Source organism: Triticum urartu, chromosome 6, assembly GCF_003073215.2.
Source record: "Triticum urartu cultivar G1812 chromosome 6, Tu2.1, whole genome shotgun sequence".
NCBI classification, from domain to species: domain Eukaryota; kingdom Viridiplantae; phylum Streptophyta; class Magnoliopsida; order Poales; family Poaceae; genus Triticum; species Triticum urartu.
The window spans coordinates 302,661,438-302,672,537 of record NC_053027.1 but is presented as its reverse complement, the minus strand read 5'-3'; the positions used below and the strand labels follow the sequence as shown (position 1 = coordinate 302,672,537).

Sequence of the window (11,100 nt, the reverse complement as noted above, 5' to 3'; positions counted from 1 at the left end):
ACCTCCCGCACAATTGGCATCTCGACCCCCACCACATCCCGGTGCTGCACCCGGAGTGGGTGCGTGCAGAGGAGATCCGCAAACGGCATGTCATCCTCACGCTGGAGCAGCGCACCGACTCGGCGTACGCGACAGTTAGTCCTAACTGAGACGTTTGATTCACTACGGAGCACAATGTGCACCGTCGCGGCGCCGTTCAGGTCAAGGCCCGCCCTGCACCGCCGCCGCCAGTGGTGAAAAGGACAGGAAGGCGAAGGCGGAGTACCAGGCTGCACTAGAGGAGACACTCCAGCGCGAGGAGGGCACACGATGGCCTAGAGGAGGCGCTCCAGCTCTGCATGACCGGCAATTGCGTCTACCTGCCAGCGCCAGCGCCAGCGCCACCACCCGCACACGTCAGAGTTGGGCTAGTTTTTTTAAGTTTTTATTTATGTTTTACGTATAATTATGTTTGAAGTGGACTTTGGCAGGTTTTAATGTTTAATTATATTTTAATAATTAACATGTTTTTAAATTTGGATAGTTTATATTTCTATTTAGCTTTTTTTCTAAAACCACATGGACTAATGCAGTTGGGCCCACCTGCGACCCAAATCAAAAACCAAATACGCGCATCTGCTCAGCCACTCAAACAGACAAAAACTACATCCATTTGCGTCGGCCGGTTGGAGTTGCCCTAAAACCTCTTTGATCTCACACACACTGGATAGGGTTTGATACGGCCGGTTGTGATTTACTCCCTCAATATCAACATATAAGACGTTTCTTGCCACTGTCATAGTGTCAAAACATGGTCCTATATTTTGATACAGAGATTACACTGACTGACAATAGCTTTGAAGACACCACAAAAGAAGAGAAATGAATTGTGATTTACTCCCTCAATATCAACATATAAGACGTTTCTTGCCACTGTCATAGTGTCAAAACATGGTCCTATATTTTGATACAGAGATTACACTGACTGACAATAGCTTTGAAGACACCACAAAAGAAGAGAAATGAATTGTGATTTACTCCCTCAATATCAACATATAAGACGTTTCTTGCCACTGTCATAGTGTCAAAACATGGTCCTATATTTTGATACAGAGATTACACTGACTGACAATAGCTTTGAAGACACCACAAAAGAAGAGAAATGAATTGTGATTTACTCCCTCAATATCAACATATAAGACGTTTCTTGCCACTGTCATAGTGTCAAAACATGGTCCTATATTTTGATACAGAGATTACACTGACTGACAATAGCTTTGAAGACACCACAAAAGAAGAGAAATGAATGTCTATGCACCGACAAAGGGATCACAGAATAACACGTTGCACTTTTATCAGATTGATACAACAGTGCATTGCAAATTCAACACAAAATGTATGCCTTCCACCTTAACAAATGACTGCAGCCTAGCATAACTTCTCAGTGTGGAGGAGAATGGGGGAAAAATGCATCCTTTAAAATTGTCATTAAACAAAAGAGTACAAGCTACCTTTCATATTCACAAACAACAATTAGGCTGAATGACTGATCAAATGGTGATTTTTGCCTATGCCAGAGAACGACGTTGGTCATCTTGGGCCAGACAGTTCAACGGCGCGGAGGTTATATGTGGAGTCAACAATCCAGTCGTTGCGAAGAGGAGCCAACTCTGCCTCCTGCCTGACCACCTCCACCTTCTGCCATTCCTCCCATCTCTCTGCCAAGCCGTCACCTTCCAGCATCCTCACGACCTCTGACATCTTGGGGCGCTCCACTGGCGAGCCCTGCGTGCACAGCAGCGCTACCTGGATCAGCGATTCCACCTCGGTCTCTTCATAGTTGCTCTGCAAGTCTGGGTCCACCAGCATCTCAACTTTTTTCTCCTTCAACAATCCTTTCACCTGTAGAATTGGCAGTTGAATTAATCATTTGCCCACTTGTTACTGATAACAGAGTATAATGCATCCCACATATGATACAACTGGTTGTCTCTAGTGACAGCATATTAGCACATTCTGTCCTGGAAGGATGAACTGCCAGCCTGTCACTCACCAATGTATACCCTCTATATAACAAGTTAATGGGGCTAAGGACAGCCCATTATTACATGGGCTTGGTGACAATCATTTATAAGAAATCTTAAATTCCAAAACAGCATGATCATGAGAAAAACATTAGATGTGGTGATGATAATTATTTACGCTCACTCTTGAGCATGGTTTTCACTTTGTACTTTCATCAGAATTTCATTAATTTTGATCATAATGAAATAATTGTCTTCCCGTCAAACTATTTCAGCAAGTACAGTACAACAACAACAACAAAGCCTTTTTGTCCCAAACAAATTGGGGTAGGCTAGAGTTGAAACCCATAAGATCTCAAAACCAACTCATGGTTCTCGCACGTGCATAGCTAACTTCCACGCACCCCTGTCCATGGCTAGTTCTTTGGTGACATTCCATTCCTTCAGATCTCTCTTAGCAGACTCCTCTCATGTTAAGTTTGGTCAGCCGACCTCTCTTGACATCATCAGCATGCTTTAAACGTCTGCCATGCACTGACGCTTCCTATAGAACCTGAATAAACGTGGCATGCGTTGTATATGCCCAAACCATCTCAGACGATGTCTACTACACCGAACTGTTGGACATGTTGCCTTTTAGTTGGCCAACATTCATCGCCATACAACATCACAGGTCAAATCGCCGTCCTTAGAACCTGCCTTTTAGCTTTTGTGGCACTCTCTTGTCACAGAGAACGCCAGAAGCTTGGTGCCACTTCATCCATCCAGCTTTGATTCGATGGCTCACATCTTCATCGCTATCACCATCCTTCTGCAGCATTGACCCCAAATATCGAAAGGTGTCCTTCTAGTATACCACCTGCCCACCAAGGCCAACCTCCTCCTCGTGCCCACTAGTACTAAAACCACACCTCATGTACTCAGTTTTAATTCTACCAAGCCAAAAACCTTTTGATTCCAAAGTCTGACTATCGCCGCTAGCACCACATCATCCACGAAAAGCATACACCATGGGATATCTCCTTGTGACCTCATCCATCACAAAAGCAAAAGATAAGGGCTCAAAGCTAACCCTTGGTGCAGTCCTATTTTAACCAAAAAGTTTTCAGTGTCTCCATCACTTGTCACAACATTATCGTACATGTCCTTGATGAGGGCAATGTACTTTGTTTAGACTTTATGTTTCTCCAAGGCCCACCACGTGACATTCCGCGGTATCTTATCGTATGCAAGCCTTTCTTTTGCTCCATGTATCTCTTCATAAGTTGCCATACCAAGAAAATGGCTTCCATGGTCAACCTCCCAGGCATGAAACCAAACTGATTTTTGGTCACGCTCGTCATTCTTCTCAAGTGGTGCTCAATGACTCTCACATAGCTTCATTGTATGGCTCATCAGCTTAATTCCACGATAATTAGTACAACTTCGAACATCCTGCTTGTTCTTGAAGATTGGTACTAATATACTCTGTCTCCATTCTTCCGGCATCTTGTTTGCCCGAAACATGATGTTGAAAAGCTTAGTTAGCCATACCATCGCTGTCTATGAGGCTCTCCACACCTCAATGGGGATACAATTAGGGCCCATTGCCTTGCCGCATTTCATCTTTTTAAAGCTCCCTGACCACAGACTCCTAGATTCGTTGCACACAACCTATGTTGTATCATCAAAGGAGTCGTCCAGCTCAATGGTAGAGCTCTCATTTTCTCTATTGAACAACTTGTCAAAGTACTCTCACCATCAATGCTTGATCTCCTCATCCTGTCCTTCACCAGAAGGCGATCTGCTCCGTCCTTGATGCATTTGACTTGGTTGACATCCCTCGTCTTCCTCTCTCAGATCTTGGCCATCTTATAGATGTCCCTTTCGCCTTCCTTCATGTTTAAACGCTGGTAGAGGTTCTCATACGCCCAACCCCTTGCTTCACTCATAGCAACTACAGTAGTATGCACAAATTCGAATAATTCTCAAATTACATTTGAACTTTTTGAAATATTTAGTTAGATTGCAATCTAATTCAAGTGGAAACTTTGGCCCTTTGGCCGAAATGAAAACCAAAATCGCTGAATTCCAAAACCGAACCACTAAATTTCAGTGAAATTCAGTAATTTTGGCTATGGCTGAAATATTTCTGAAACTGAAATTCAAAACTATGCTCTTGAGAAGAAGTATTTACCCAGTCAAGAAGCATAACATCATCATCATTTGCAAGGCGAGCAAGATCAAATGCCCTCTGCCCAGTAATAAGCTCCAGAAGTGTGATTCCGTAGCCGAAAACATCAGTCTTCTCAGAGGACTTTCCAGTGGATAGGTACTCAGGAGCAATGTGTCCAATTGTTCCACGAACAGCAGTAGTTACATGAGTATCCTTGTAATCCATAAGTTTGGCAAGCCCAAAATCACCCACAACTGCCTCGAAATCCTCGTCCAAAAGAATATTTGCAGCTTTGACATCACGGTGGATGATCTTGGGATCACAGTGATCGTGCAAGTAAGAGAGTCCCCTTGCAGATCCAAGTGCAATTCGTCTTCTGGTATCCCAATCAAGGGGTGGTTCAGATGGCTGACGCTCTATGAAATCAAGCACCATAAATAAGAACAGAAATATTTCAGCATATCATCACAGCAGAAAAGGTCATATTTAATGTGATTATTGGCTGAGGAAGCCGCATTCAGAACGCGTTAGGTACTACAGGAAAGAACAAAGTACCTCGCAAACGTGATGCAACACTGCCATTGGCCATGTATGGATAGACTAGTAATCGTTCAGTAGGTGTCATGCAAAAACCACGAAGTCGGAGAAGGTTCCTATGCACTGCCATGCTAATCATCTCAACTTCTGTTTGGAACTGAAGCTCGCCACCAGGGGTACGTTCCTCTTTTAGTCTTTTCACCGCTACCAATGTACCATCTGCAAGCCTCCCCTTGTACACTTTTCCAAAACCACCTCTTCCTAAAATGTTCTTATTATTAAAGTTGTCAGATGCAACTTGAAGCTCTCGCAATGAGAACTTCTTAAGCTGACCAAGATGAACTTCTGGATCTTCCTCGGCTGAAGAAAAATGAGATGACATAAGAACATGATGTGTGGTGTTCGAGAAAATAAGAACAAAATGTGTGGCATGGATGACATGAGGACACAATTTTTGGCAAATGAAGAAAGGTATCAGTATATGAAACTGACCAGGCACATCGAAGAAATGTTCTTCAGGTTTACGACGGCGCCACATTGCAAATGCAATAGCAGGAACAGCAAACACCAGTGCAGCACCAGCAGCAACGCCACCTGCGATAGCTCCAGTGCTAGAGGCACCTAATGGAATAAAATCCATCAAGCACATGTACCAAAGTGCCATCTTTTCTACTGCCTTGAATATTGACAAGCAAATTCAAGTACTCATAACTTACCTGCTGATTGAGTTGGTGGTGTTGGAGGATTGTATGGAGGAGGTGGGGAAAAAGGAGGATCCCCAGGGCAGGGCTTTGTGGTACCAGGACCACAAAGAAGTGGATTATTCGCAAAACTGAGCCAAGAAATAAAACCTTGTTAAAACTGGCAATGGAGTTGGACTAAACATCATTCAATCTTTTGCAGATAGAAGACCTTATAGGGGTGAAGAGCGAAAAGGAGCCAGTAGATGGAACTGCTCCTGAGAGGTTGTTGTTTGAGAGATCGCTGCATTAATGTAACTGTTATATATATTCATCCCAACACATAACGAAACTACATGAGAACGACAGAGCACAACGTTCAACTTACAGTACTTGAAGAGTAGTGATATCAGTCAAGGATTTAGGAATTTGACCCGACATGCTGTTGTTGTTAAGACGGCTATCCTTCCAAGTAGGCATAATAGCAAAAAACAGTTAAGACTTATAAATACAAGGAAACAAATGATACAACTAATAATAGGAAACAGAATGGTACTGTTGGCACTTAATCTGCATGACAAGTTAGTAAAAAAATGGAAACAAAAAGTTATAGAGGAGTGACAAACACCAAAATCCTTACAAAGAGAAGTACACAAAAAATGACACATTAGTCAATGCATGCATCATGGCATTTGGATTATGCTTTTCAATGAGAATTATCTGTTTCCATTCTTAACACTAGTTCGTAAGCCTCATTCTCCCAAATGAGAAAAGATCGCAGGACAAGAACAACTGTTACAACTAAGAACAGACCAACTGAAAAGAATCTAAATAACATCAAAGTAACATCAGATATGCAACAACAGATGTGCTTGTAGCCAAAAGACCTATTCTTACAGGAATCGAAGCTTCAAAAGATTCCCCAGGCTGTCAGGAATAACTCCTGTGAACTTGTTCAGATACAAATCCAAACTGACCAGGCTAGTTAGGTTGCCCAGTTCAGCAGGTATTGGCCCACTTATGTTGTTGCTGTAAAGCTCCCTATAACCAAAGGAACACATATCAGTTTTCAAGTGTAGAGAAACATTTAGAAGTGAGGAAATATATACTAAACAACTAACAGAAGAAAACACAGAATATAAGCAAAATAACATCTTCAAAATGGCATGCACAAGTGTATAAATCTACAAAAATTGAGCATTCAGTTTTGTCTCCTGTTCCCAACCCTAGCCACCGCTCCAAAAGGTCTCCTCCATGCCGTCACCTCGGCCCCCCTCCTCTCCCACATCTGGCGGCCTCATCATCCGTTTTGTTTTTCTTTCCCTAACGTTTTGTTTCCCTAGCGGCATCGACGAGGTGGGCGTGTTGGAATAAGGTCTATCCAGCCCCCCCCCCCTCCCCCTACCTCGACGACGACAAAGGGCCTGCCAGATCTGTTGGCTCTCTTTAGTTTGTGTGTCTATCAAGGAGAGCAGTTGGTTGGCCATTGGTGTGGCTACTTCGACATCTTCTTCAATGTTGTTATGCGGCATGGTCCGGTTTTCTCTCCAACTCTTTGGACCAGTGGTAATGGATCGTAAGCCTGTTCTGCGTAGTGTGATGCTCCAGCTGATGTTTCTTCAGCGATTTCTAGATCTCGTCCCAAGCGGCGAGTGGCTATTCCGGTCTTTAAAGTACGGTATGGCGAGGGCATTTGCAGGTGTCCCTGTCCTTTACTGTTGGTTCAGTGCAATTTTCAATCTCCGGCAGGCGGTGTACAATCAAAGGAAGAAGGCTAGTATGATTTTCAATGTAATTTTATTTTTTACTGGTCAATTCTGCGTCCAGTTATCTTTCCACTGTGCTGGCTTTTTTCCTTGATAATTATCAGATCTAAGACGCCCTTTGGGTGTCTTTTCTTCAAGATTTTTTTTGGACATTTCTGACAGTCCTAGCAAATGCGGTAGCAAATCTACAAGGATTATGTGCCACATAGGTTACAGAGTTTCTGGATATAAAAAAAGGGGCAGACTGGTGCACGTAGCTCCCACTTGCGCAGGGTCCAGAGGGAAGGGTCCGACCACTTTGGGTCTTCTGTACGCAGCCTTTCCCTACATTTCTGCAAGAGGCTGTTTCCAGGACTCGAACCCGTGACCATGGTCACAAGGCAACAGCTTTGCCGCTGCGCCAAGGCTCCCAAACTAGGATTGTGCATTTAGGTTACAGAGTTTCTGGATATCTACCCAAAATATTTGAAGCTTCATCGCAAGGTTCAGTTCACTATCGTTGTGCACAAGGATCTTGTCTGTACGGCTAGTGCTAAGATACGGTAAACAGATTAGTTAGGCCATCTCCGCCAAAGACGGTACACTACTGCAGGGCAGTGATGCAGGTTGGGAGGGGCTTTTGGCATTGGAGTAAAATTTAGGAGGCAGGTGTGCCATTCGTGACCAATCATAACTCGTGTGAAGGGTATAAATAGACCCAACTTAGTAAATCAAATAGCAAGTTAACTCATATGTAATCCCACAGTGAGTGCATTACAGGCTTGAGAGATGCCAAACCCTAGTTTGGGACCAGCTGTCTTCCACATGCTTAGAGGCCCTGAGGCCGAGGAGTGAGGAGAGAAAATCAGGAATGGGAGGATAGAGACATAGAGTAATTACTGCTTTCCCTTACTGATACTTCAATCCCCTTCTATAGAGGGGTTTCAACCAGACATAACTCTAAATTCAATATAGCTTCCCTGATTCAACACCTGCTCTTACTTCAAACTCCTAGCCATTAAGTGTTGGTCAATGAATAAGAATCCTAGATTCAGCCCAACCACAGATAAATCTTGTGTCTGACCATTAATAGCCCTAAATCTCCGGCAGTAGGAGGGTTCCCACGTGAGTGTCATCACCCCTCTTCATGGCAAACAACTCACCCTGAAGCTGGGAAAAGGTTAGTGCTGCTTGGTTTGTGCAATATTCTCCTATACAGCCTCACTCTGGAAGACAAGTCCATCTTACCAAGATTTGCCTAGTTCCATGAGCATGGCAGGTACATAGGACGAAAGACATAGTTCAAAGTACACACCCTTGCAACATGACGGGAATCATGGTACCAATCTTCCATTGATCACAAACAAGAATGTGCCAGATAATGAAACTTGGGATGCCATGCAACTAATCAAATAAGACCTGAGCCATAGAGCTAAGTGAATAAGGATGATGTACAGGGACGAAGTGGGCATATTTGGAGAAGTTGCCGATGATCGTCAGGATAGCCAATTTGACACAGAAGGAAACCTTCGACGAAGTTCATAGCAATATCAGGCACACACTGATGAAGGGCTACTCGATTAGTTGATTAGTTGCACTGTCGGCACATGATCTGACCTTTCACCACTGCCCATGTCATGTGGAACTACCGAGACCTGGTTAGCGGCAGCTAGGCAGAAGAGTTGGGCACACCTAAGGTTGCAGAACCCAAGTTGCTTAGTGTTGATATTTCTTGCCAAGTAAGTTAGGACTCCAGGAGTTGGAGATAAGTTAGGGAAGTGCTTGAATTAGGAAAGGATTTCTTTAAGTGGAGTGTATCTGCGGTTGTAACCCCTCTATGTAAGGCATGTGTTCCTCTAGAGTACAATAGATGCAAGTCACACAATCGACACCAAACGATTAAGAGTAAATAAACAATAAGATGTTATATGAATATATGAAGTGGCAAGATTTTAGTACTACATTTTACTGAATTTGCATGTAAGATGTCTTAAGTGCCAGTCTACAGTTTGAAAAAACTAGTGCATTGCATCCAGAACTTACAAATATTGGAGATTTTTCAGCTGCCCAAGCTGGGACACTAGTACACCGGATAATTGTGCATTTCCAAGGTCACTGAAAAGAGCAAAAGGGTATTATGAAGATGATCACTCTTGAACCCTTTGGTATGCATGCTGAGAGTTTTTCGTCAACTTACACTCTAATTACACTGTTATCATTGTTACATGTAACATGAAACCATGTACAAGGATTAACAAGAGTGGGATCCCAACTCTGCAATACATTGTTGCTATCCTTCAGACTCTGACGCAGGTTATACAGAGCATCACCTATTATCGACAAAAGGTAAATTAGCATGGGCCGACAGATAGAAGCTTATGAAGAATATATAAAGAAGCTCCTTGAGTGACTATATATGGAACAGTATTGCAAAGAAACAGGTATGCTGGGCAAAAGCTATGTAATCATCATCAAAGTAAATATACTATCAAGCAGCTCATCAATTTGTATACTGTTTGATGATGCAATTGTGCAAAAAAGGATTTCTTATCACTAGCCTTTACAAGAATGCACCCGCCTTGACTCAAACACAGATCAAATGAAATATCTCACCTGAGAGTCAAAATAGCAATTCCTCATTAGCGTGTTTTCTTCCACTTTGGAAGGAATAAGAAGAAAGGAACCAGATTTCTATCCTTACACACACAAAGCAGACCAATCAGGCCCAACTAGTAGAGACTATGAAAATCAACTATACGGAACTATAAATTCCCTTCCAACCAATTCGACTACACGAATAGACAGGATGAGACCGCCCGCCCAACCCTTCATCTCAAGCTTGTGCTAATAAAAGCAACCGAAAATCAGTAACCATACACCAAACCAACCGACCAGCATCCCCACATCAACGGCCATGTAGCAGATCAAAGCAGCTTACCCTCCGTGTTGGCGAAGACATGGCCCACCCCCGCAACAACCATCAACACAGCGACGACCACCGGTCGCCACCTCCCTCTCCCCAACACCGCCGCCGCCATTCCTGCTCTACCGCCGACTGGGCCCCACCTCACCGACGCATAGGCGGCCCCCGCCGGTTCTCCCTTCCCCCAGATCCCCCGAGCAGTACGGATCTGCTGGACCGCCGCGTCGCCGTTGATAGCTTTCTTCCTCCCTCTCTCTTCCCTGATGAAAGCGAGGAATGGGTGGGATAAATTTCTCTAGTAGCTTTAATTAAGTTCGTAGTGCGTGTGTGTATGCTCCAACCTGTAGTAAATTGTTCTACTGGGCGACGGGACCATCGCCTATGCTGGGGGAGGAGAAGGCTACAGCTTACAGGAATCTTACAACTTGGCCGACTTGTGGGTCACGGAGTTGAGGGCCCACATGAAAGCGAGAGGGAGTAGTGGTGGAGGAGTACATGGGGTGTTGCGGTGGGGCTAGTGAGAAGAATACGGAGGGAGCAGCTGACGGTGCGCCAAGGATCTCGTGGACGCGGTCCTTTTCGCCCCCTCGTCGCCCCTAGAGGCTAGAGCAAAATCATTGTTTTGACCTTGTGAACCAAGGAATAAGTATCTTTTTACTACTAAAAATAAAGTAGTTGGTAGCTTGATAGTTCGGTTTATTTTGGTCTGGTTTTATTTTCTTCCACCTCCCATCATCCCAGTACCACTGGTTTTTATCTTTTTACAGATCATTGCAAAAGGGGTAAAAATCACGTACTTCTAAGATTGCACTTACCTTATGTTGTTGCTTCCGTGCACTTGTACATCCCCTTTGCCTAGAAAAAAAAATCACGCACAAAATCTCTGCTATCTCTGACTATATGGTATGTCCTGTGAGACACCTACCAAAATATATGTCTGTTCCGTAACAAAAGATCACATACCAAAAAACTAGAAAACACGCATGCGCAGGCCATCCAAATCAGTTCAGATCAATCATTCCTTAAACACACATGGGCAGGCCATCCAAATCAATCA

The 11,100-nt window shown here is 43.8% G+C and overlaps 1 protein-coding gene across 2 annotated transcripts; it reads right to left on the bottom strand.

Annotated features, from left to right (window-relative positions):
- Positions 1-1,305: 1,305 nt before the first annotated feature.
- Positions 1,306-10,525, bottom strand: LOC125513321 (LRR receptor kinase SERK2-like). Of its 2 annotated transcripts, none has more exons than XM_048678407.1 (12): positions 10,385-10,521; positions 10,059-10,303; positions 9,318-9,450; positions 9,164-9,235; positions 6,273-6,416; positions 5,764-5,835; positions 5,608-5,679; positions 5,412-5,527; positions 5,188-5,316; positions 4,714-5,055; positions 4,180-4,574; positions 1,306-1,881 (listed from the first exon to the last, which is right to left on the bottom strand). In XM_048678407.1, the coding sequence occupies exons 1-12, from the start codon at positions 10,417-10,419 to the stop codon at positions 1,570-1,572; spliced, it is 2,067 nt and encodes a 688-aa protein (XP_048534364.1). In that variant the 5' UTR covers positions 10,420-10,521; the 3' UTR covers positions 1,306-1,569. The 2 variants fall into 2 exon arrangements, with proteins under 2 accessions (XP_048534364.1, XP_048534365.1); XM_048678408.1 differs by having other exon boundaries at positions 1,862-3,939; positions 10,385-10,525.
- Between the last annotated feature and the right edge of the window lie 575 nt (positions 10,526-11,100).

What these genes read in the sequence shown, in the direction of transcription:
- LOC125513321 (XM_048678407.1), bottom strand. Translation starts at nt 10,419, where the DNA reads ATGGTCCCGTCGCCCAGTAGAACAATTTACTACAG. An exon ending in GATAACAGTGTAATTAGAGT is followed by an intron (nt 9,236 to 9,317) that starts GTAAGTTGACGA and finishes TGCTCTTTTCAG; the next exon opens with TGACCTTGGAAATGCACAAT. An exon ending in ATCACTACTCTTCAAGTACT is followed by an intron (nt 5,680 to 5,763) that starts GTAAGTTGAACG and finishes ACATTAATGCAG; the next exon opens with CGATCTCTCAAACAACAACC.